Here is a 27,948-nt window from a genome sequence, read left to right on the forward strand (position 1 = left end):
ACAACATTCTCCAGCCTTGATCACTAGATCCACAGGTCAAGCAATGAAATGTCATCCACAATGGATGACCAAACGCATTGGAAACATGAGAGTAAGTGATTCAATTTGTGTGATGTGAAGCAAGGGATCATATTTTAATGGAATTCACCAGTCACAGGAGGAATTTGGCTAGTGACTGAGGGAATTTAATAGTAATATTTTCTGTAATAATTCGAGCCAATAGACATGGTAAAAGAGAAAATTAAGCAATGGTAAATGATTCTACAGAGTTTCAGCATACGCACCTGAATTTGGTGGACACTTGACACACCCTCCTCGTAAGGCTCGACTTGGCTTACAATGGCATTATGGTAACTTGTCTCTCCCCATTCGTGGGAATGAGGCACCTGGCACCTCATGCCTTCCAGGGACTTCAACTCATCCTGAAAGAAATGGAAAATAAAAAATACTGTGTACATGAACACAATGGAAATTGAGCAAATTAGGTAACCAGCACTAAAATGAAATATTTCTCATCCATTACAAAGCCTCACAGAATTGAAAATCTTCAACAGAATATGATAGAGATGTATTTAAATTTTCTGTTTTCTGGGACAGTGAAAAAGTTTACACGACTCCGATCACAGCAGATTCCAACCAGTCAAAAAGGAGAGTTATTTATGAAGGGGAGGACAGTACATATCAATATTCAATGTCGGGCACAAAGGGCCCGACATTGAATATTGATATGTACTATCCTCCCCTTCACATCTTATATATATCATACCAAAATATTCCATTTCTCTACTCAAAATTAAATTTCCTGCTCAAAAACATTTTCGAAAAGTCTAAGTCAATTTCAAAACAAAGGTAGGAAAATGAGAACAGGACGAAGGAAAAAAATTGAAGCTTCCTCACTTGTAGCACCTCCAAATCACATTTTGCAAAAAGTCGTGAGAGGACCACTATTTGAGCAGGTTTGCTACCGATGAGGCGACCAGATTCCTTGAGAAGCTCTCTTTTAAAACAAAATTAGTCTCTTAAAAAAATAGCAGCTAAGCCGTAAGCCTCAGTGAGGAGCAGATAGTAAGAATTTACTACATTATTATTGACAGTTTTTATTCAAATACGAAATACACAGATATTGTTATTTGGTGTGCAATTGAATTATTTAATCCACAGTGTAGCCGACTGAAGGAATCCATAGTAGATACAAATAGAATAGTTAGACAAGTTAAAACAAATCAACATAAGGAACAATGATAATCAATGATAATTATGCAGTTAATAGAATAGAGGCGAGTTTATTTAGAAAACATCCCTTTTATACGATAGAGATAGATACATCAACCATTATGTTTGAATAAACGAGCAAGGCTACGTCCAAGAACCCTACATATATAGGGTTCTTGGCTACGTCGATGTCTCATTCACTGCTGCTGCAGCTGACCAGCATACTATGCATGCCAAAAGCAAAAGCCTTCCAATGTTCTTTAATATATCTCCTTGGATATCTTACCAAAATATTCCATTTCTCTACTCAAAATTAAATTTCCTGCTCAAAAACATTTTCGAAAAGTCTAAGTCAATTTCAAAACAAAGGTAGGAAAATGAAAGCAAAGAAGTATACCGTAATATCTGGGGCATCATATGAGTTATCCTCGGCATCGGTATTCCTCTTTTCTTCATTATCTGCCAATGTGCTGCCCACTTCTGCCTGTAGAAGACTTGAATTAATTCACATTCCATTAGAACAATGGGAATTACTATGCAAATAACACCACCTTAAATAGTTCGTATTCCGCCTTAAAAGGGTCATCCTCTACTGCAGATTCTTCTTCAATAGATGAGAGAACTCCTAAAAGCTGCTGCTTCTTCAATGACAGCAAATTTTCTTTTGTAAGCTTAATAACTTCTTGAATGTCAGCTTGCAATGTCTCTAAACTTTCTCGTTGCTCGGGCGGTGTTATACTTATTGCTTTATTAACTTGGTCCAGCTTTATAAATTAAGATTAATAATATGATACGGATCTTTTGAAATATTTTCCATTAGACAGTATAAGAAAATCAGATGAAAATTTTAAATACCTGAATTTCGTATTCGGCAATTGATGACAACAAGGTTTCTTCACTTTGAGAATCCATTAGCAAATTTTACAAATATCCCCAAGTATTAACAGAACATCAAGTACTTTATTTCCTCATTTCCAATGGCTCACATTTCGTATCAAAAACTAATAATGAAAGGAGGATATGTCAACGGATGTCAACATTGCCGAATAACAACATACATTTAACGAACGTATGTTGCATAACTTCCCAAAAATCAGGGGCGAAGTTATTTGGCGGTGTTGGCGGTTGATTTAAACCGCATTCTCATACCCAAAAAAACGGTCGAGGCTCGAAGAATAACTTGGTGATGTATAACGAATTAAGTTTAAATAATTTTTTGTATAGAGCTCAAGTAACAAGGTGCCAAAATTATTAACCATAGGAGCACGAAGCTTGGTAGCATGTCAAGGATTCAAATTAAACCCTTGTATTTTATGTTTGTTTAACTTTTAAGAATGTGATCAAAAACACCAAGTAAAAGAGCGAAGTAATACATTTTGACGCATTGGGGATTTTTTTTTATCTGTTTGGAGTTATAATTTCCTAGTTATTTACCGGTGAAAAATAACTTTTGCTCATTTTCACTCAGTTTAAACGGGGAATGTTGCTGTATTTCTTGCCCATAAATTTATTTCGAACAATCTCACTTAAAATCTTGGATTTTTGGAAAAATTAACATTTATTTTATTATCCGCAGTTCAAAATAAAATGAATCCATATTATATCTCAATCCATATGTATCCGTAATCCAAGTGAATCCTTAATCCATAATTATCTCGAATCCATATGGATATCCAATCAACTTAAACCCTGTATCCATCTAAATCTTGAATTCTCAAGGCTCAATGTGAATATGGAATCCATTCTAATCTCTTTTCGTAAGGGTTCGCATCCATTAATATCTCGATTCCAGGTTGTGTTGTGAAAGAATATGTATTTGAAATCCATGTGATCTCTCTATCCATCTGTATCCGTAATCTAAGTGAATCCTAAATCCATAATTATCTGAAATACTTATGGATATACAATCTATTCAAACCCTGTATCCATCTGAATCTTGAATTCATATGAATCTAGGATCAAAACGAATATGGAATCCATGTTAATATCTTTCCATTAGGGACACGAATCCATTAATATCTCGACTCCAGGTTGTGTTGTGAGTGAGTATGTAATTGAAATGCATGTGATCCCTCAATCCATCTGAATCCGTAATCCAAGTGTATCCTTATTCCATAATTATCTGGAATACATTAGGATATACAATGCATTTAAACCCTGTATCCATCTGTATCTTGAATTATTATGAATCTAGGGTCAGTGAGAATATGGAATCCATTCTAATATCTACCCATAAGGGTCTCGAGTCCATCAATATCTTGATTTTAGGTTGTGTGGTGAGTGCATTTTTATTTGAAATCAATGTGATCTCTGAATCCCTCTGTATCCGTTACCCAAATGAATCATTAATCCATAATTATCTCGAGTACATATGCATATACAAAAAAAATTCAAACCCTGTATCCATCTGAATCTTGAATTCATAAGAATCTAGACTCAATGTGAATATAAAATCCATTCTAATATATGTCCATAAGGGGCTTCAATCTATTATTATCTCGACTCCGGGTTGTGTTGAGAGCATATGTATTTGAAATCCATGTGATCCCTCAATCCATCAGCATCCGTAAACCAAGTGAATCCTTAATCTATAATTATCTGGAATACATATGGATATAGAATTTGCGCTTCGAATACACGTATGCAGATAACTGCGTGGACAGTGTCGGCGAGTGACTTACCTTCAAACATGATCGGCATATCAATTTTTCTTTTGAACGGTCAATTGTAGTTCTAAAATCAAGTTTGAGAGGTTTTTAAGGTTTTATGACGAAATTCACGGCTTTTTCCAGGGTTTTACACGGTAGATGAAATAGGGTGGTTTTTGCGTCTGATTTTATTTTTTTTATAAAGATCGTGGAAAAAATTGAGCGAGAGTAAAAATCATGCACGGACAATCCACAACCCGGATAAACCGCAGCCGGATAATCGGGAGTCTGCTGTCCCTCAAATTGGCACTTTAACTAAAGAAAGTGTGGATGAATGATGAATCTCCATCCTTAACAATAACTTAAATAGCATCCATAAGCTTGAACAGATACATAGTTGTGAGTCCTCACCATCCACCTCCGTCTTAGCTGTGTACGCCTCAGGCCAATCCTCATTACGCTCTCCATCCTTGGCCTCAGTACTCTGAAAGTAAGCATCAACAAATGATATCATGAATGGAAAGGGGAGCCACTACTATCTCAAGCATATAATAGGCTACAACTGCTTTTTTAAACCACAGAGCAGTCACTTTCAAAAGTCAGTCCCCATGACCAGCATGATCAACTACGTTTTCCATAGTGCTTGAACTTTGGGTATTGTCTATGCCATCTGTGCCTAGAGAGGGCCAGTTTAGCATATTCTCACTCTCATCTTATGTCCCACCAAGCCACTCTTCACCATTCCTAAATTCTTTGCGACTTCCCCAACGCGTGGTCCCAGAACACAAGACGACGCCTTAGTTCACTAACACGCAACTCTCACCCTGATAGTATTCTGAGATAGATAGTCTGAGTAGTCTGGCTTGTACACAGAATTTATAAGACATATCTGCATCGCAACACACATGTAAGGAAGAAATGAAAATCAGACTTTATGACTGAAAGAGTATTTTTCAAGTTGCCTACAAAATAACCTTCACGAAATGTAGACCGTGAAAATGTGGAAAAAACCATGAATTCAGTAATTTAGTTAAAGTTGGAGCCCTGATCCATGTTGCGGATTATCCGTGCATGATTTTCACTTTCGCTCATTATTTTCTGCAATATACTTTAAATGAAATCAGACGCAAAATCATCGGAATTATTGCATCAATGCTAGGATAAACTGGGCTTGTTATTTTCGTTAGAATCCCCTTCGTAAAATGGAAGCGATCTCGCGCTAGCTGCATTCACGGGAGCACCGTATTCCTGTTTTCCAACCTAACAGTGCGCGACCGCGCTCCGCTAAAAATATCGCTAACTGGCGAAGAAAGCTCTCATTGAGTCCAAGAAGGACTCTAAATTGTGCGAAAGATCCACAGAGAAAAAATCATTCGCCTTGACTGGGATTCGAACCCGGATCCCCCGATTTCCGGTCGAGTGCTTTAGCCAGGATCTTTCGCACGATTGTGCAGTGCGGGTGACTCCCGTAAAAGTTATCACCGCGGCTAGTCCCGGTATACTTTAAACAAGGACTCTAAATTGAGGACCGTCCTTTCAACCTCCTTCCCTCCATAGAAAAACTATCCTCATCTTCAGAAAAAGTGACCAGCAACGGCCACAACACTTCAGGCAACATACCAATTAGGTATACAGGGCAGGCCCCGAAAAAACATTATCAACAGTTATATTGATCTCTGATACCTACAAGAAAGAAATACATCAACAACTTGTTTCTGTGAATGAAGAGGGTGTTATGTAGACTTTGGCTGTTTTCCAATTCGCAATTATTCACCCTTTGTGCACTTTTCGATCGTCAACTCACGGATGTGACGACAGCATAGGTGGATCCAATCGGCGAGGGCGCAAGGGAACGAAGGGTAAGTGAACAAGGGAACGCGGATGGTCCCTCATTAATGTGCCCTCAGAGGAAGTGGACGTGAAAATGGCGGCAATGGAAAACTCAGAAGTCTTGAACTGGAGTTGTAAGTAATTTTTTGATTATCATGTGAAGAGAGAGCGTCCAATCGGTGCCAGAAAAGTCAAAATACTAAGCTGTCTAAATTACAAACCGAGTAGCAGGGTGAAATTAATTCTTAAATCAACCACAAGATGTCCCGACCCTGCACTTCACATTTCGCTACTGTCAATAGTTCGCATTATTTCCGTTCACACTTTATGGCGCCAGTAGAGCATTAGTAAGGGAGCAGGGTGCAAGGGAGAAAGGGAACAAGGGAATAAGAGTGCATACTACGTGGATTGGAAAACGGCCTTAATATTGAGGAGAGAGGATTGTGCATTAAAGGAAGGAAGATGTTCCCTTGAGGATGGAAATGGGAGAGGCAGACTCTCGCTTGTCTCAGACAAACTTAGGGCTAAAGTCAACAATGCTGTTTGCGATATCACCCTTCCAGCGTGGATGAACTCCATTGTTTCCCAGAGGTAACACAATTTATCATTCATGATACAGATACGCTTTTGAAAAGTCTATGCCTAATGGGTTCTGCACCCATTGAGGTTCCTCAAGGCACTACAAAACTATGATCTCCACACAAATCACTAGAAAATATGTGATATTTTAATCATTTTTTATTCCCCAAGGCATACAAAATACTTTTTTAAGTCCATCAATTTAATGCTAAATCACATTAAGAAGGATGGTCCTCCAAAGAGATATCAAAATTTTTCAAATGAGAAATAAAATACAGTAACATTCTCAGTACCAGACCATCGACAAACAGCACAACCTAGAAATAAAACAAATTCCAGAGAAGAGTATGGATTGAAGTTAATGAGATGGAATTCTCAAAAGATGTGTAACAATCCATAAATTGAAAATATGACATACATACTCATAATTGAGAAATTCTCTTGAAACATACACCAATCAAACACACATGACATGAACCTAAGCCCACAAACACAATGGGAATGAACATGAATAACTGACCACTCTTCCATACATAGGTAATCCCCACAAAATTTTGTACTGAACTAAAAAACAGCACCAATGAGGATCAATAAAATTAGTTTAAAAGTATATAAAATCACAAGCTATTTGTTTAGAAGTAAAAATTAGCAGTACACAACATACTGCGGCATCATGTAATCAAAAGAGAATTTTCGAGCATTGGGTCCCCACTATAGACAAGGAAATACATAACCAGGAAAACCCAAGTAATTTCAACTTTGGTTTGGGAGGCAAACAAAAACTGTGTATAATGGCTTCCATAGACTTGTGTGCATAGCAAAACCCCCTTTTAGCCATCATTACCTCCGTAAGTACAACATGAGAAGCACAATGGTATGTAGCTTATAGCGATGACTGGTACAAACATGTCATGTCACCAAAATTCCAGGCAAATAGAAAAATGGCAAGTAATGATCCATCTCCGACGGAAGTCAAAGATTCGTATTGTCTCGCGTGTTCACAAAAGAGGACCATTCATGATCCATACATCACAAATGGATGTTGCAATGCTTCTTCGGCCGTTATCCTAGAATTTGGGTCCAGATCGAGTAACCGACTGACAAGATCATAGGCATCATTTGGCAATGGCTCCCTTGGAGTAGTATTTTCTCCACGAGAACGCAGTTTTTCACAAAGGAATCGAAGGTCCATTGCAGGCCTTCTATTGCTACAAATTATTTTCCTACCTGAAAAGAAAAGGGAAAAAATAATGGTCAACAATGGTACATAACTCTCTTAAGATAAACACTAGAAAGAACCCTGAAACCTGTCATTTTTACCACTTTTGGAAATCATTTTGCTGTAATTTACATTACACTCCATTTTAATGAGCAGACCTTTCACGTCCATCATTTTTTTTTTTTTTTGGAGTCTTGAAAAATTAAGTTCTTTACAATGAGAGGAGAATTATCCACAGTTTATACAAAAACCAAGTACATAGTGGTGATAAAATCATGACCCAGCTGTGAAGAAGCAAGCATTAGGAAAGGACTGATGCAAGACAGTGCTTTGTCACCCGTAATTTTCAATGAAGAAAGCCGTAAATGAAATAAAAGAAAAGGTCTCGGAATATAAGCTTTCAGGCTAGGTCACCACGTTCAAGTTAGGATGATTCCAACGTCTCCAGACTAATGCTCGTGATTTTGCCAAAGTAAATGTCTGGGAAAGGTTTATTCATAAATTTATGCACCAGCTACAGAATATGGAGAATATCTGTGACAACATTGATTCCTTTCCCCTCTTCCCTTTACCATCCTCATCTCCAGTAGTTGATGTCAAATTTAAGAGTAAACTTATCCATGCGTTTCCCTAGCAATCGCACCTAGTAGCGGCTCGAAAATTTTGGGGTAATCCTGTCACTGATGCAGCAAAATAGCCCATAGTAAATCAAACATTATACAATAGAACTTGGTTAGTACGTTCCCCCTTAGCACGACGATTTCTCCCTGTCCCAGTACCATCCGAGCGAAATACAGGTGAAACTATTTGGCTAGTACGCTTGAATTAGTGGCACTTTCCTGATTAATACGCTCAATTATTTTCCATGAAGCAACCTGCAAGTTGTTTCCTAGAATTTTCTGAGTGTGTAAACCTCCGAATTCATTAGTTACTTAATTATGTATTATCAGCCATTGATCTTCTTACATTCATCCCACATCTCTCTTTCTACGACCGTGATGAATCCAAATGCAGCTCTCAATGCGAGGAGTATACGCATCATTACTTGACAAGTATTGCGGGAGCAGACGATGCTTTGGATCGCCACGCAAAACTTGACACAAAAATACTCAACTCAGTTCAAGAAATAGAAAGCAGACTACATTGAACAATTTTTTATAGAGAATTTCAACTGTAGAATTTAACAATCTGCTTATCATAATCTTTAAATTTCTTACTAATCGTCATATGAATATCAATACATCATTCGATATATTCATCGACACGGGTCATTCCGAACACGAATGTGTACGGCTGTTGCCGGGAGTAATGGTAATGAAAATGTAGCACAATTTTATGATTTTTTAAAACAACCAATTGATATATACTCAGGGTTATCGGCATTTTCTACGAGTAATCTCTGAGAATGAAGAAATGACCCAGCAAAACTTGTCCTATTAAAACATATACATCAAATCACGGGAGAATGGTGACGTTTTTGTGTAATAGTCTGGAAAATCTATGAACACATGTTTTCCTTGGCAGTTTAGCACTAATTTTCTTGATTTTAAATATTATTAGAGTTCAGGAAGGCGCTCCAACAAGAACTTCAGACAGTAATTGTAGTTATGAAAACTTTTCCTCAGATTGCAATAACCCCTAAGGGGTAATTTTAGAGAGCTTCAAGGACTCCTCGAGAGCTTTCTTCACCTGACCATTGATCTTATTAGGTGATAATGTCATTGTACTCATTTCCCACCTCTCTATATACTCCAACAAATTGTCTACACTGCTAAGCACATGGCTGTGACTCATGCGATCTCTACTCCCTTCATCTCTGCTTCCATTTCCCTCATTGCCATCACATACACTACTCCCCTCCCCACCAGTTCCACAGCAACTGTTTGCAGCGTAAACATGCCAAAGTGCACCAAAATCTCCAGTTTCCTCGGGCTGTATTCAACAGCATGCGAGGCTATGGCAACTACTGTGCATTTAATATATGATATAAACATCTTAAGATTGTAGATAATATTTTTCTTAATTTACAATTTGTTATCCATAAAAGACATCTTCTAAAATCAATCAAGTATTTTCTGAAGCTAATTGTCTTCTTCTATAGTAAAGTAGATGCCCAAGTAAATTTGAAACATTCCTTGTAATAAAGTAAAGAAAATAATTAAATAAACAAAGGGAATCTAGTGAAAATATTAAGCCATGTGTATCCTTGCATTAAAATGCAGCAATACTGGTGCTTTTGCTTTCGATTTTATTTCGTTTAAGGATCGCAGAAAACATCGCAGGAGGGTGAAACCCATGCTCTGATAATCTGAAACATGGATACTTGTCACAAAGTAATCTATTTACCACTGTTGTTTGGCAAGATTGCAGCAAAAAGTGCTGACAGTTATGTGCCCTTTGTATTTGGCTGCAAGATTTCAAGATGACAATTATGCAGAGCATTTTCATTCTTAATCTAATATTGAAACAAGTGATGTTGACCCCATTTATGGGAATTACCTCACCGGGTAGTAGATTTTTCCAATTTAATATGCCAAATTTTTCAAACAAGTCAGTAACAGCTTCTATTTTAATATTATTACAGTTAGCTGGACTGCTATCTCGTAAAAACTTGTTGCTTTCTGTGGATAAGTCAAAGGTAATAACAGCTACATGTGGGCAGAGCCTTAAAGGAAGCTAAGAGGTGACAAGAACAGTTGTTTCACTTGATTACATCTTGAGATGTATTATTTAGTATCGCATACATACAAAAAACCCTACGTGAAAGGTCCCAGGAGCTCACTAAGATTAGGTACACAATGCTAGCACACGGTTTGTCTAGTTTGAGTTTGTTTGCAGTCCCTGTAAGTGCATTACTTTGGCTTGACATCACAACTTTAATGTAAACATATAATAATGATCAACTACTTATATGTGAAGTCATGATGAAAAACTTATGTTAACGAAATGAGCTTGACTAAAATACTGACCAAATGTAACAGATAACTTTCATTCCAAACAGCCTTCATAACTACGAAATTTTTTTCACCAAAATGGCCTTGGTCTTAATCTTAAACCATCTTCATATAAATTTCACCTTTAGTTAAAAAAAAAGTCAAAAACTTACCCAATTTAGTAGCCAAATTTTCAAGTCTTGTGGTGCCAAATACAGTCATTATTTCGGCTAGCGCAGTAATGTCATCAGGAGATCGAAAGAAAGGGTAACATCCACTGGCTATGCACAGCAAAATCACACCAGCAGCCCACATGTCCACAGCTGAAAAATAACAACAGTCACCTTCTATCAGTCACTCACTTGATTTCATTTTTTTATTACAATGCAAAAACGGTGGATCGGCATACTTCAACCAAAGAATAGAATTTTCTCCTTAGAGACTTGGAACACACAAATACTCATTTGTTAGATAGGATTGGTACCTGAACCAAAACATGTACAGTAAAACCTCTATGTAGTGAACCTCTTTACATCATAAACCTCCATACTTCATACCACCCCTACGGTCCCGTCAGATTTACATGTAAATTTATAGGCAAACCTCTTTGTAGTGAACCTCTTTATATCGTAAAACCTCCACTTATCATACCAAGGAGATACCCCCGAGACGGCCTAACTACCTCTTCAAATCAAACCGAGACAACTAGACACCATTAATGCAGCTGCGATTATGTACATGGAATGGCATTTTCAGTGATAAATGTTTCACCCTTATAATTTTTTTCTTATATACCTTTAATATGCTGTAAGTTTCACGTTAATCATTAGTTGTGGCCATTTTGTTCCATGTGAGAGCATTCCTAACAGTAAATAAGAACAAAGGTATCTAACTATCCTAATCATTTTAAATAACTGTTGAATTAAGAGAGATCTCATAATTTTCTCTCAAATCGTAGTAAAAATCATGTGATAGCACACGCTTTCTGTAATTATTATGTATATAGGTAATAAATATATGTTCAATAATCCATGCTTGTTTGTTTAAACACATACATATAATGGTTTTATAGACAGTAGTGTCTTTCATTTCTGAATGATATGAAAAAATGGTGCCTATCACTAAAACCTCTCCATAGTGAACCTCCATACATCAAAATGACCAAATTTTGGCCCCCACCGTTACGATATAAAGAGGTTTTACTGTACTTAGGATTTTCCCCAACTATGTTTATAACCAGATAATGGGAGCAAATGATCCAAATCTAAGATGGTGAGCGTGGGGTGTTTTGGCTAAGTTGACGTGGAATAACCCAAATAATAACTCAGAAAAATAAAACCATGACATCCCACAGCACAAACAATGATGAAGCCACATTGGACAAAATGAAGAAAACATAATTTCATTCATTTAAAATTATGAAAATGAATTATGACTGAAGCTCTCATGAGGATTCCCATCTCTAGTTATAATCACACCACCATACTTTCCCCCTCACAAACTTCAGCAAAAATTAGACAATAGGTTGCTGATGCACACAATTCGATTGCCAAGTTTGGTAAAAATTCAAATTGACTGGGAATTAAACCACAGAACTTGGTAATCAGGAGAACTGAGGTGCATCCATTTTCATCCATTCATTCTCAGTTGCTCTTGAGGGGTACAGAAGGTAGGTCGGTGAAAATATTTTTCACCCTTGTAATTAAGAAAATGTTGAGCCATCATGGACTGCATTCTTCAAGGTTAAGAAACAAAATGAGGACAAATAAAATGTGCATACTTCAATCGTTTTAATTTTGAGCAAAGTATTTTCTACCTATTTTAGCTGACTTTGGCATCATTTTCATTTAACTATAATGATTTGACTTCCAATAGAATTAATTTTCTCATAACCCAAAAAGTAGTTGATTTAATTTTAATAAACTTCTTGCGTTGTAACCACATTATACATGTTATCAAACCAACATTTATTCAAACATTTATCAACAATTTTTGCATGCACTGACAAGAATCTCAATGCTAATTAGTATAAAAATACGGATTTTCAAATACAATTTTACAAAATATACAAAAGAGAATGCCACTTGTTGTGTAATCTGACAGGTATCCAATTAATCCAGTTTTCTTGGTAAAAAGGGGGAGATGTGTGATCTGTTGTGTTCTTTCTTATATTAGTACCCTGGTTGTCTATGAAAAGGGGGAGATATTGAATAGTTTGGATTCTAGTATTTTATTATGTTCTTTTGTTTTTGTAATGCACTAAGCACCCAAGAGGGTGGTGACCCATTATTATTACTAATATTACCGTGACATGTCCTTATCACGAAGTCTGCAATGTATTTTTCGTAATCAAGTGCATTATAATGAAACACCATTACGTCACGTCATTATCTTTTGTACAGATCCACCCTTGAGGTGCAATTATAGCATGTTTTGGGATTTTCATGAAAATGACTTGTTTGTACTTCATTTCTCAGATCAGGTTCCTTAAAGCACCTGTATTATAGAGTGGTCTCCAAAGTGAAAGCCAATTCCCCTTTCGGTGATCCATCCTGGATTCCAGACGAATGTGAAAATCACCAAATTTCACACAGCCATTTTCAAAATGATTCCCTAACTTACCTGTGGTCTGTTGGTGACTCTTGAGCAGTACTTCAGGGGGCCTGAACCCCGGTGTCCCGGCACGGGGCGCAAAGTGAGGTTTTTGCAGGAGGCAGTGTCGGCAAACCCTTGGGAGAGCGTGGCAGCTGCAGCCTTTGGAAGTGGGCGTGGCCGTTGGGCCGGGGGCAGAGGCGAGCTGCGAGGAGACGGGGGGCAAAGGAGGAGTGGATGGGGGCGGGAGGGGGGACAGGTTGGAGGCCAGGCTCCTTCGAGAGGCCGGAGCAAACAGGGGACGGCGGTGGGGGCCATTCCTCACCACAGCTGACGGAGGAGTGGGGACAACCTGTGCAAGAGGGAAGAAAGACGTCATCCACTTGCCACACAAGAAACAATTAATTCACATGAGCCAATCAAACATCAAGCAAAAAACCCAAACTTTCCCAGAATACTTTTTCCATTTCCCAGACTATCACTTTACATATTTTCTTATCCACACAATTTAAATTGTGTGCATTGATATTATGCTGAAATACATCAACACACTTATTTAATGCATAACAATTAAGCATCAACACTCATTCATTCCATTGAGAAGAATTCCCGAAGGGTGAATAAGGTTATAGTAAAATACATCTCTATATTTTATCAATGGTTAAGGAACAATATCTTTTACTTCCAAAAACGTTTACTGCTCAGAAGAATAATAAAACAAAAATAAGTTATTACTAATCAGTATAAAAACAGCAAGAATAAAACCAAAGACATATAAACATATGCTTGTTGTATATATAATTAAAACAAATTAATTGTATTAGAAACATAGATTTGTAAATATGATTTAGTATTTAAGTGCAAATGGAGATAGCAGGCAATGCCACAGTTCAATTTTCCCAATCACTAATTCCACAGGAGATCAGAGATTTTTCTAGAACATTTCTCCTTATTTTTAATCATTCCTGGTCCAAAGGACAGCATATTCTTTTTTCAAACCTTTGGCTTTTCTGACTGAAGTATGATTATGAAGTTGATATTTAAAAAAATGGTATTCAACGTACACCCTCAACTAGTGGAATAACTTACAGTATTATATGAATTATGTATGTAGTATAAAATAATTTACTTTAGGAAACATAAGTATACCAATACAATACTGTAACTAAATTTTAAAAATAAAATCAACTGTGAACGAAAATTCAAAATCATGAAAAAAAAACAAAAATAACAAACATTAAATGAGTCTAATAACAAGCTAGAACTTTACAATTGCAGGCTTGAACAATGCACACTGAAGTACCATATATGTATTACGTGAATTAACTCTTTATAATGATATAGCCCCTTGATACAAATCTTTAGGGAGTTTAACTATGATAAATCTCAGTCCGAAGAAAATTTGCCATGCAACTTAAACCAATCACTCAAACAAGCAATTAAAATTGACACTAAATAATTGCTTGATGACTGTAACAAATAAATAACGATTTTTGTAGCTTTCACAAAAAAAATTGAAGGACATTCATAAGAACATGCACTACCAGTTGGAAAATTTAGACAAAAGACATAAACATAAATTGTTGGATATATGGACCTGATTGGACAAAATCTCTATTTATCATTTAGGTCTACCAACACTAGAATTAGAAAAAGTTTTTAAGATGTAAATATTTTTGTTTCATGCTTTATTTCGTGGGAAAAAGTTTACCAACATCACTGATACACAATGCATGTGAATGAAAAGTTTCATTCTCAGTTCTCTTTAAAAGATCTCAGGGAGTCAAAGAATTTTCAAGTCACTTGACAACCAATCCTAGCTTACACAACTTAAACATAGGGATGCAAAGACAATGTTGCACTTATTAAGAGCTTACAGGTACTTTGAGCTTATTGATCTATAAGGTTCAATTTTTCAACGTAGTAATTCATTATCATTACATTAACATCAGCATTTGTTTAGCTACACACAGGCAAGATAACCTTCAGAATAAAATCATTCTACACAGGAAAGAACTAAAAAAAATTAGTAACAACAAAATTAACATGCCTTGGAGTTCTGAACTCTTATGACAAGACCACCTGCAGACTTCTGCTTGGGCTCCAGCATGCAGAACTCTCCACTAGGCCTGGGTGTAGACATGCACTGTAAAAAGATGTTAAGGCCATAGTCACTCATAGCCAAAAAAGTAAAAAAAAAACTACATAGAAATTACAGTACATGTCCGAATATAAGAACCCTATTTCTACTTGGATACAAGTCATTAAAAGGGTGTAGAGTATTTTTAGCAATAACCAGGGTGGGCACTCAAATATCAAGATGACTTCCCTGAATTTTCCTTGGTTGCAATTTCGAAAGTTGAGGAGGTGAAGGAATTCTCCTAATTGGGTAGCCAAGTGACTAGCAATGGAAGAAGCAACAAGAAATTATGCAGTCAATAGAATATGCAGTGGGAAGATGGTATTCCTTAAAAAACAGGAGTCTCTTAACACCTACGAATTTAAGTAATAAAGTAAGGAAAAAACTCTTTCAAAGCAGAAGAGAAGCCAAGGTTAGAAGCTTTCTAAAAGTGGTGTTGCAGAAGAATGAAGTAGAACAAATGGATATAGTTTCAGTGATATGGAATTTCTAAGAAGAGCAGGAGAGGAGTGTTTGCAAACCTTGAAACACAACAACTTCAACAGCCACATTATGAAACAATGCTCTGATGAGAAAAATTGAGCAGATAAAGAATTGAGTTAATAGATGAGTTACCTATGTGTGAAAAGACTAGCTGATAAGAGAATGGAGTAGAAAGTTGCAACAACCCAATCTTTGATTTGATGACTGATGATGGATTACAGTTGTTCAGAGTTCCATAAACATATACTAAAACCAAATGTTTATCTTCATACGCGATAAAAATGTGATCGAATGCCGTGAAATATGAGCCTTAAAACGATTGAAATAAAATGCATTATAACATGGATGGGGCACCTACAGAATGACATGTTGGGAATGGGATGATCATATGAAGGGTATGAAAAAGAGGATGCTGAAAATTGTTTAGTTGAATTCTAAATCAAATATGTATTGTAGACTCTCATTAATGCGTACACCCTTATTACGAAGTTCTCGTTAATACAAAGTAAATCATTATTCCCAACGAAAAGGTCGATCCAATCTATAGCAAAAGGAACGTTATTACGATATTTTCGTTGTTACCAAAATAACGAACATCAGTCCATGTCCCAGCGGTTACATAAAGAACTTTATTATGAAGTTCCACAGATAAGCAACAGCATTTAGGTGGATATACACTATGCTACCTTATAATCATTGAGCTACGTTTAAGTTCTCCTCGTGCACTGTGCCCAAGAGCATCAATTATGGTACTTTCATCAGTAGGAGATACTTCTGTATGCACACAACATCATGTAATAAGCTTCATTCCAGTGGAGTCATGGTGATCCACTCAAAAGCGATCATAAATTGAGCGTAGTTAGTCCTCTTCCTACGCACATTCGATTTATGAACTTTCATAGATACAAACATTCGAAAAATTCATGCATACCCAAAATTTCAAATTTGGTGCCTTTCGAGTTGGCCGGTGCAACGCGGTGTGGCGTAAAGGAACTCAGACTGCGGGCATACTCTGAACAAAGTATCATTGAGTCCCGTGTGATGTCGGGAACTGTTCAGCCTTTCGCCCGTTCTCCCTTCCAGTGGAGAGTGATTTTTTTGGCTCCAGCTGCGTCGCACACCCAGCTAGATCAGCTCATCACAATTGTCAGTTAACGCACAACAGTGATGCAAAGTTGCATTCTGCACGATAAATGCACTCCTCGATGCCTTGAGTTAGTTTGTTTGTATATCGAGGACTTACTGTATACAGGAAGATATCAACCATCGATTGCAATATGCATCATTCTTCTATTGATCAAATCAAACAAATGTGTTTGTTTTTATATATTTGCACATAATTTAACCTCATATATTACACATGAATCCTGCAGTAGGGCTATGAGTATGGGAGATTGAGGAGACAAGAAATTTTGCCAAATCACGTTTTTTTTCAACGATTCCTAAAAGAAACGTTCATACAAACTTAGTTTTTACGAACCTCTGGTTTTTCAGTCTCGTGAACTTCGTAATAAAGAGAGTCTGCTTTTTCTAGACTTATTTCAAATTTTCCCAGACATTCCAAGACCTTACAGCCACAATGAAATTACCAGGTTTTCCAAAAGAAAATGGTAAATTAGTTGACTAGCTGGATTAGCACGAATACAGCCAGGCTTTGAGAAGGCAATTAAATCACTTAGATAGCCACATTTTTGGCGATGCGACTTTAAAAAATTGAAATTTAGAGAAACTCTGGAAAACCTTCCGATGTTTTGATGATTCCATTGTTTAGATTTACACATTTTATACTGTACATATGAGGAAGTTCATCATTTATTTAAAGCAAGTATTTTCAAAGTGGAATAATTGAATAATTCACTACACTAGCATGAGATATTCCACATCTAAGGCATCATTTCCAAAATAAAATGGATAAATATGGTAATTCAAGGTCAACGGTCTACGTAGTGGTTATATTAACTAAAGAATGTGGATTGAAAACCTAAATGAGCAGCTATATTCGGACAAATACGGTAATAGGGTTGCAACACATTTAGGCATGCTCTTTTCAAACACAGCACTCACAGTACCTTGGACAAGTTGGACGGTGTGCTGTGGTTCACTTTAATGTTGTGCCCTTGATTTTCCCCCAAAGGTCTCCTCGTGGGAGAAGCCATTACATTTCTCTCCTGAGCCTTTACCTGCCCTTGAACCAATGCCTTTGCAATCGGCTGCAGGGGTCTCCTGGGAGACATTCGTAAGCCATTATTGCAGGGCATCTTTTGGCTGGTAGAATTCTCATCCTGAAATACAAACAAAAACTGTGTATAGAAAAATATGTGCTGAATAGCGGGTTGTTCAATTAAACCTTAATAGAATTTGGTAGGCAAAAGGGAAAGGTAAGAAAAACTAAAAACCTTTCCCATTCAGCCAAATTCTTGTGTATGTTTACCATACATGTAAAAACAAAAAAGTGCCAAAATCGGCTTCAACTTTTCACAAGTGGGAAACTATCCGATTCATTCCCTTCTTGAGACAGACCCACCCATTACGAGAGTACAAGAATCACTAATAAGAATGTCAACAACAACAAACTACACAAGACCAATGCAAAAGCTCAGTAGAGGCTGAGAGGCAGAGAGTTGCCTCGAATGAGCTCATCACATCAATAGATTATCTACAGCAGGATTAAAAGTCAATTTTTTCTCATGAAGGCAACAGATAGAAAACGAAAGAGATGAGGTCTCTTTATTCTTCAAACTCCTTCACTATTGACAATCATATCAGATCACTGCTTACACAATGGTAAGATTACTATGTACTTGTAAACGAGGTAACTTGGAATTCATGCATGCCTGAAACTTAATATTTACTGACTTTCTAGCAGATGAATAGTTCACAACACTCTAGTCCAGGTGCATCATAGGCTTCCCTAAAAATATTTCATTTATGATTAAAGGAATTAATCTTGTGAGTCATGAAAAACTAGTTAACTTTAAAGTCTTACATCTTTCTGATCTTCCATTCTTTTCCTCTTCCTTGGGCTCACAAATATAGAGGTACTCAATTCTTTAAAGGTACTACCACACGATTCTCCAACATCATGGGCCAAACCAAAGTCAACCAAAAGAAACCTGTGAAAACAAAAGATGATAATTAAATTGGGGTAAAATTTCCGCCCAATCAGCAGGAAACCTAAGCCTTTATTTCTTTTGAAATTCACCAAGTACACAAAAAAGATGCTATGAAATAATACTTTTCAAAATAACAATATTCTCTGAGGCTATAGTACCATAATTATGATGTGAGGGACCATACCACCATGGTGCCAAATTTTCTCAGAAACTCCCTCCATACCTACAGTTTCCTCACCAACTCATTCATCACAAACTCAAAGCATTTCTCTCACTTAAACTTTTGTGCTAGGCAGATGAATGTCATGCACTATGCCAGGTTTTCTCTCTGTTTCTGGTACACTGTTTTTCTTTTGCTTTCTGTCCAAATGTAGCCTCTACATTTATGTTATTTTTAAAAGTTGTCTCTTTTCCCATCTCCTGTAATGAGACTATGCAATCCTTTATTTTTTGGCAAATTTTTAAAGAATTAACAAGGAAGATAAAACAAAATCGTGCAAATAAATGAAAAATAAGACAAATGCGATGGTGGTTGGCGTAACATGGTGAAACTCCTTCATGATGCACAAAGGTTAAGAAAACACTTAGCTGTTTCACAAAATAAAATATATTGCGACCGGTTTCGATACAGCGTATCATCATCTGGCCAGATGATGATACGCTGTATCGAAACCGGTCGCAATATATTTTATTTTGTGAAACGAAAAATAAGACAAAAATTAGAGTGAAGTCCCCAATATTCTTTGCATAAGAGAATTTTCCTCGTAGCAAATGTCTTATGCATTACGGCACATGTCAGTCGAACATCCATGTCACATCATTACATTGCAGAAAATGTAATGAAGAAAACATATGCTTCCCTTGGTATATGCCCTAATCTGATTATTTCCTTTAATTCCAATTGTCATAGTAGATGTGGTACACACTCTATGATTACTCTCCTGTGCACAGCAATGACTGTTCGTACCAACTTTTCATATTCAATCCCCCTCACTATTCCCTCATTTACCATACAATTTTCCTCAATTTCCTTGAGTTCGCATACATAGGAATCAGTTGTACGGAGGGATTGAAAATGAAATGCCGCAAAGCATGTACACTGTGAAATGAAGTCAAACAGTGGTAGTAGAGATGAAGTCAAGTGGCACCAAGTTGGCTCCACCATTAGCCACCCAGCCAAGACACCAATGAAACACTCAACTCACTGCTCAAACGCACCCATGTTCTCCCATTTTCCTCTTTTAACCGTGCTTTATTATCAGAGATTTTCCTAAAACTTTCTATGACTACCGGTCAAAGTTTTTATTTCCTAGGCGGGGAATAAAGGTGAATTAACACTTTCCTCAACTATTAATAAACATGCCCTATCAAATCTATCGTTTGAATGTTCACTTCATGGAGTACTGACATGATAAATTCAAAAATAAATGTTATATTCCGCTCTAATGTCTTTTCTTTCATGTCGCAGAACTCATACAACCAATACATCTTGACTCCTATTTCTCATTTCCCATTCTACATTCCCTAACTTCTCGAATTTCATCACTTCAATGCATTTAATTCTCAATTTCCCTACAACATTTGGTTAAGTCATACTGTTCTACATTGTTGGTGCACGGAATTTCCACTTGGGTTTAGATTTGCTAAACTGGAAAAAATACATGAGATTCAATGACCGTATAAACTCACCTCTTTCCTGCACGGTCATACAAAAAATTACTTGGCTTCACATCCCTGTGTATAATGCCAAAGGAATGAACTCTTTGCAGGGCCACAAGAAGATTTTTCATGTACAGCCGGATTTCATCGACATTCATTTTTGTTACATATTCCTTAAATAGATAAATCCCATTAGAATAACAAAACTTTTTTCTATTTCATAATTATAACAATCAATCAGTGTAATAAAAATGCATAATTCCAACGTAAAAAGATCATACTTTACTAAAAATACTGTAGAATCATAGAACGTTACACCACAAACCAAACATTAAAGAACTCTTAAGAGTAACATATCGATTATAAGAAAAACCAATCAAGTGCATAGTAACACTATTTTATCACTTTCAAAAATACTCACAGTGAAATGGTTGTGCGGCATGTATGGCATGACAAAGGCAACATTTAGTCCATTTCGTAAGCAAAGATCAACACCGACAACATTGTCTTTTCCTCTGGAAAAAAAGATTAGAATGAATGAATGGGATTTCTTATAAGACTGCTCAACGATAAAAACTAATGCAATATTTATAAAAATTATACTAATTCACGGATTGCTAAATATGCAAGCCAACATTCAGGGGATATCACTCATTTCAATTCCAAATAATTTGAGACTTTGATTAAAGTCCTCTATTAATATAATTAGTTGTTTCAGGTAAGACTCTATGGAGTCTAATTGACATGATGAAAAGTAACGAAAACTTTGTAATTCCACATAAATAAATATTTCTATGGAATGACAATCTTCTTTACTTTTCATCACCAATTAATGTTTTGCTAATGCAAATCTTAACGCCAAATTTACCCAGTAGAAAATAAAAAAGTCAATCATGATTACGTGGGATTTTCTTAAGATATTTAAGATATTTAGCAGCACTTGTTACAACAGACAGTCACTCAACCTCACATATACCCCAGATCATCAGTAATAATTGATTATGAATATGCCTCCTAGATTGTTGCAAATAAAATTTTCAAAAAGGCAGATAAAAAAGGGCCAAAATCTGTAAAAAGATCCAGTTTGGGACAAATGCTGTAAAAAGTCATTAAACCTTTTCTGCAAGTAAACTGAAAATTTAAAAGATCTAAATCCTTCAGCTGGATTTCACATACAATACCTCCTTGTTCCCCAACACATTACTCACTTCATACGTAACGGTTCTTGATGACTATGCTAAGTGCTGTTAAATTGGATCATAAAATACAGCTTTGCTATGATTATGTCTCCATGGATGAAACCATTCAATCCCATGATCTCCCGTAACATCACTGAGTAAGAGTTGGCTCAATTGAATTCCATGGAAACAGTGGAAAACAGAAGCGACGATGATATGACAAAGCGTAACTTACAGGGCCTTATCCTAATTTTGTAAGACCGTAACAGATTTTGAAAGAATCAGGTGTTAACCAATTTATAATAGAAAATGACCTCCAATGAAGAAATTGAAACAAAAAACAGATGAACATTAGAGATTATTTCAAACGTAAACAGTGTTAAACTATTTAAAAAAATTCTGAAATAAGCTAATGTAACTTCTTTTTCACCCAATAAAATTGATATTCTCTAATTCACGTTTTTACCATATGTTTTAAATCAATATATGTATGTAGAAGGTAATTTAGCATGAAATATCATCTAAAAAAAGTTTGCTGGGAACATTTTATTCTGGTTGACATCGCTTACAACGTTTTCAGGTTGAAACAGATTTTTTCACATCTCCAGTGATCAGCAATATTCGAGGTTGAGTGCACCACTGTATTTGATGCAGATATAAGGATTGCTGCATTTTCGTAGGTATATTTTAAATTAGTAGTTTAGGCCGACACAGTCTGGTTATCTGATAGGAATAAATTATTCAAGTCTGATGGATATTCACAAGAGTATCTTAATCCAAAAGTAGAAATAAGGTGTTTCAACTGTTTTGCAAAATAATGTGATACAAGGAACTCAACAAAATTTCATTTTAAAACACCATTTCTTTAGTATAACGAAATATGTGAAAACCATTCTATATGAACACAAACAAATAGCAGCATCATATTTTTACAATGGCGACAAAAAGTCAATTAAGTTCAAACACTCAATTTGACCCAACTAAAATTTTTAATATCTTAATAAAACAGAGAATTGCATCCAAAACTTACTTCACCAAAAATATAATAAATATAAATTCCTTCATATACATAAGAAGTAATAACTTACCCTATGTCCATTAAACACCGCAATTCTTTTTCAATCCGTGATGGATGACAGGTAGGCACAAGGTGTTTTATGGCATAGTACTGCTGCAAATCTTCTTCTCCCTTGATCGTGGCCATAAACACGGAACTGAAAGTTCCTTCTCCAATCTTCCGATGAATGTTAAAACTTTCTCCCAAAGCTGGTAAGCATTTTAAAAGGCGAGAGATCTGAGCCTTTTCCCCTGAGAGTAAAAATAAATAAGTCAATAAGTGCACTTTGACATTATCTTGGTTGATCTAAGGATGATAATGATAATAATAAATGACTCAATGAAATTGTGCAAAAAATCCACAGAGGAAAAATCATTCGCCTTGACCAGGATTCGAACCCGGATCCCTCGATTTCCGGCCGAGTGCTTTAGCCAGTTAAGCTACCGAGGCGTCATTCTACCCTGTGGAAATTTGTGGACTTTACTGGGGCTGAGCACATTGCGGGTGACCCCGTAAAAGTTATCACCGTGGTTAGTCCCGGTGTACTTAAATAAGTCTAGAGCGAACACCTCTCGTGTTCTAAGTTCGGGCTTTGCCTCCGGCTGTGACGCCATGCGCACGACCTGGACTGCTAGTCGCATAATATGCTCAGCAGTCCATACCACCTTGTCCGGTAAAGTCCACAAATTTCCACAGGGGAGAATGACGCCTCGGTAACTTAACTGGCTTAAGCACTCGGCCGGAAATCAATGGATCCGGGTTCGAATCCCAGTCAAGGCGAATGATTTTTCCTCTGTGGATTTTTCGCACAATTTGTGCATTGCGGGTGACTCCATAAAAGTTATCACCGTGGCTAGTCCCGGTATACTTAAATAAGACTTGATGAAATGGTCAATTTACCATTATGGTGACACACCATTCATGACTTAAGGCCTTTTACTTAAGCCAGGTTTCCCAAAAGGCAAATAAGTGACCGAGGCAAACTCCCCAGAATGTAAGAGTAATTTTCACACCAGAGAAAGGGAAAATAAATAATTACATCTTAACAATATAAGATATGGCCCACGTTAAAAACTTTTCCTTGCATTTACATGAGACAAAAACTTGACAAAAGGATAAAAATTCCACAGAGGATAAATCATCTGCCAGTATTAATGGGATAATCTGCTGGATTGGCAGTTTTCACAACCTGACTCTTACAAGGTCTTAGGTCTATTTACAGGTGAATCCATAAAAGTACATCACTCAGCTAGTACACAGTTATTTCCTCGAATATTGATAATATGAGTTGTTACCTGTCTCAAACCAATCTCATGGTTTTTCTACTACTGATGAATTATTTCCAATCAATCAAATTTCCAATTCAATCGTAAAGCTCTACCAGTAAAGCCTATGAAATAGACAACATATTGGCATTGATAACAAATTATTTTTGAAGGCTCAGGAGTAAGAAATCCTCAGTGGAACTAAAAATATACGTCAATAAATTCTACATTTTACTTTCCTTTAAAGTCAATATACCAAATTTATAAAGATTTTGGGTAATCAAACACATTATCATTAATTTCGGCCTTTAACAACTTCACATGTTAGGTTAATTCAAGATGTTAATTGATTATTTTATGACAGTTCTGCAAGATATTAGCATATGGCACATGAATTTTTACTAATCAATCAACTGATTTGTAACTGTTGACAAAAAACCAACTTTTATGCTCATGATTCTTGCAGCAATGCTCAATGCATTTTTTTGTGATTGCATAGCTGTACATTGTTTAACACATTTCACTGCCTAGACAGGACACATCTTCATGTAACATTCGAATACCATCCTGTGAAAGTTAGCCAGAATTTATATTGTCCTCATGTTGTCCTCCTGGTTGCACAGCAACACACCATTGAGCACCCAGATTGGAGCTTGTTTTCTCTCAGGAGTCTGAGCCAGAAACTTTTTTAATAGCCTACCAGGTAAGATAAGAAAAAAATCTTTTCCTTCGAAGAGATTCATGCTGCATTCATCACTGTGCGATAATCCACATTCGAGAAGGCATGCTCTGCGATAGCCAACTGGAAGCAGTGCTGATACTTAAAGAGCCTCATGGTTTTCGCCCAATTGAATGGAGATCACTAGTGGCCTGCAAGTGAACGCCAAACTCTTCTGGTTCAGTCCCCCTTGCCGTAATAGTTTGTGTTCATGCCCAACGGGATTAAGGTGCCCTTTAGCGGCCATTCATCTTGCTAGCTCCGAGATCATCTTTCTGCCTCAAACAACCCTTTCAGTAAGAATGGGGATTGGAGGAAGGCCTTCAGTAAGAATGGGGAAGCAGGTGAAGGCCTCCAAAGGAGCTTTCCCTGTTTCTTCATCCATTTTAGGGACCAACATGATCTCAGGTTGTCATGGGACTGGAACGTTGACAGTTTGGGTTTGGCATTTGTTTGCATCCCCCTAGAGATCAATACCAAACACTTCTTATTGTAGCCACATGATCTTGTACTCCCCTTCACATTACCCATAATTTTGTTCTCATATTCCAGCAGGTCACTAATTCTCAGCTCATTATAATATCTCCATGTCATGTCCATTTCTAAAACTCTCCCAATTCTTTCCGTCATTCCCACAGTATAAGGTAGCACTGCTATGCTCCTTGACCCTTGCATATACTTAGTTATCTTCTTCATTAGACTGTGTTCTTAATGGTCCACAATGAGGCCGTAGAATAGAAATTCTTCACAACTGCCAATGCAACATACTCTTCTACCTTCTGTCTTTATTTGCGTTCCAATGGCTCCAGATAAAGGAAAGTTTTCCCAACATACCATGTTGGCCACTATATAAGTATAAGAGGAATCTGATGGCAGTGATGTCAACTTCTCAGCAATACCAGTACTTAGAAGCATGAATTCTTAGGACACACTTTTAAAATAAAATCAAAAAATTTGCCGGCCTCGGTGGCGGCGGGGTAACGTTCTCGCCGATCAAACAAGAGGTCGCGGGTTCGAGTCCCGCCTGGGTAGGTTTCCCAGATCTAGGGCATGGTCATTTGTGTACGTTTAATTGTTACATTTGTTGAACACACCAGTGTAAAATGGCTAATACGAGCTGTATCCGGTGGTTTGAAAATAAAATAAAAATTCCTCTGGTAGTCATCCATGGTATAACTTCCAGATTTTCAGCAAGCCATCGATTGGAATGTGATATAAAAAGAATCTAAATCAAAATTAACCACATAATTGACAGCCTCTAATGTGATTTCAAGAAACTAATCCATAATGTAAATGGCAATACTTCGTTCTGCATAAAAATCGTATTTTTAAATGAAGTCAAAGAAGAGACACGTCATCGTCAAACCTTGATTTTGAAGGCGAGACTTCGAGGCCCGGGTCACTTAAATAAAGCTTTTTATTGGGATCAAAAAAGCATTGTCATTTACATTAAAATCAACCTTTACATCTGGTAGCGGACTGTCCAAGGTAAGCTGACAGTTCATCTATTCGTATGCTTCAGATGTTTTCTTCCTCTTTTGCTTCAATGGAAGATATTTACTACCCATACATAGAAATAAAGTAGAGCATACATTAGTCCTTGATAGCGCACGTCCATCAGCAATATTTGCTTCCTAATTTTTATAAAAAATTCAGATAGCTATTCTGATAACTGAAAATTAAATGTGGCATTTTTTTCATGGGGAATACACCATTTCAACCCTCCATCAGCGATATTTTTATGCACAAACTCAATAAGCTTAATGTTATTAACAGGAGCTTGACAATTGTAAGACTTGGAGGCTTATTAAGGAATAAATAACCCTTCCAAAAAAATCGAAACCGCTAACAACATTACGTCTCCTCCTCAGTCAGAAAACTTGTGTCAGAAAGTAATGAGTAGCTAATTGGCTCAAGTTAATATTCTCCAATAAATTTCGACGAAAAAACTTGGGAGGACACTGAGTAAAATCGCGGGCATTACAAGTAGCCGACACAATAGCATGCTACCGAACAACAAGCAGATGATGAACAAATCTATTTAAAATAACGACATCTAAGACCTACTCTTTTGCTTCGAAGCCTCGAGTTCGGCTTTCGTGGTTCCTTTCACTGCAGAAACAGGTAACTTTTCGGCATTTCCACCACTAAGAGGAGCTTCGATCTCGTCACGAAGTGCAGAATCTTTTTCGGGCAGTTCCACCGTAATGTTGAGCGATGCATCCTGAGCTGTACTTTTACACACTGAAGTCTCCAAAGGTGAATTGAAGACCGAGTCATTTAATTCCTGCCTGACATCCGACTTCGCTGAGTGGTATTCTGCAAGGCTCTCATCCTTTTTATCGAAAATTTGGAAGTTTTCAAGGGGAAGTGGATTTAGAGTCTCCATCCCCTTCACTCGAACGAAACATCAGTACTCTCCTGGAAATGAGGAAAGCAACCAAACACATACTTCAGGTAACCAAGAATCGAGCATTGCAAATAAATAATTTAATGACTTTAATAAGATAAAGTCGCATGGTCATGAATGAAATAATTTTAAGCACTCTTTTAGAAACATGATACACCCACATAAACAATACTAACTGAAAATTTCGGAGAATCTACACAAAAACCGCGCGTCGGCTCACGGCCGTTGGCGGGTTTGGCGTGGATGGCGGCCGGAAGTAGGTGCAAAACTTTAAAATATGATACGAAATTATGATTGGCTGTCAACGTTTGGCGCCAATATTTGAGTGATGTGGATCTTAAAATTCTAAATTCAATCTAATTGATAAAAATTGCTTACACGCAGCGAAACCCTGTTGAAATTGGGAATTAGACAAATATAATCTCATGTAACAAAAGATTAGTAATAACTCAGTAATCTGTAAGTAATTTACCTTTAATTTTATTCAGCCAATTAATTTAAACGTTTATCATTGCAAGGAATAGCATTGAAAAGTTCATCATCATCATCATCACTGGTCAACAATCCTAGGATTGGTTTGACGCAGCTCTCCACTCAATTCTCCTATCAGCTAATCTTTTCACACCTACGTATTTCTTCTCTTTCACATCTCTCTTTATTTGTTCCATATATTTTGTTCGAGGTCTTCAATTTCCATTCTTGCCTTCTACTTGTCCTTCGACGATTGTCTTCATCAGGCCATCATGTCTCAAGATGTGGCCTATAAGGTTGTTCCGTCTTCTTATTAAGGTTTTCATGAGGCTTCTCTTCTCTCCTACCCTTCTTAGGACTTCCTCGTTACTAACTCGGTCGATCCATTTGATTTTCATCATTCTTCTGTAGCACCACATTTCGAAGGCCTCTATCCTTGCT

General features: G+C 36.8%; 2 protein-coding genes across 2 annotated transcripts in view; both read right to left on the reverse strand.

Annotated features, from left to right (window-relative positions):
* Positions 1–2,294, reverse strand: part of LOC124165541 (zinc finger CCCH-type with G patch domain-containing protein) — a 28,691-nt gene extending 26,397 nt beyond the window's left edge. The window contains exons 1-4 of the mRNA XM_046542989.1: positions 2,068–2,294; positions 1,764–1,976; positions 1,610–1,696; positions 285–422 (exon numbers count right to left, since the gene is read on the reverse strand). Of these exons, the coding sequence (XP_046398945.1) occupies positions 285–422; positions 1,610–1,696; positions 1,764–1,976; positions 2,068–2,124 (495 nt within the window). The 5' untranslated portion in view covers positions 2,125–2,294. The remainder of the gene's footprint in view (positions 1–284; positions 423–1,609; positions 1,697–1,763; positions 1,977–2,067) is intronic.
* Positions 2,295–6,410: 4,116 nt separating this feature from the next.
* Positions 6,411–27,311, reverse strand: LOC124165420 (cell division cycle 7-related protein kinase-like). The gene is made up of 11 exons (XM_046542827.1): positions 27,213–27,311; positions 26,694–27,047; positions 22,675–22,894; positions 20,830–20,923; positions 20,439–20,581; positions 18,623–18,749; positions 17,706–17,918; positions 15,064–15,159; positions 13,044–13,365; positions 10,595–10,744; positions 6,411–7,496 (listed from the first exon to the last, which is right to left on the reverse strand). Exons 2-11 carry the CDS (start codon positions 27,013–27,015, stop codon positions 7,285–7,287), a joined length of 1,899 nt encoding a protein of 632 aa, XP_046398783.1. The 5' UTR covers positions 27,016–27,047; positions 27,213–27,311; the 3' UTR covers positions 6,411–7,284.
* Between the last annotated feature and the right edge of the window lie 637 nt (positions 27,312–27,948).

The sequence above is a fragment of the Ischnura elegans genome, chromosome 9 (genome assembly GCF_921293095.1).
Source record: "Ischnura elegans chromosome 9, ioIscEleg1.1, whole genome shotgun sequence".
NCBI lineage: Eukaryota > Metazoa > Arthropoda > Insecta > Odonata > Coenagrionidae > Ischnura > Ischnura elegans.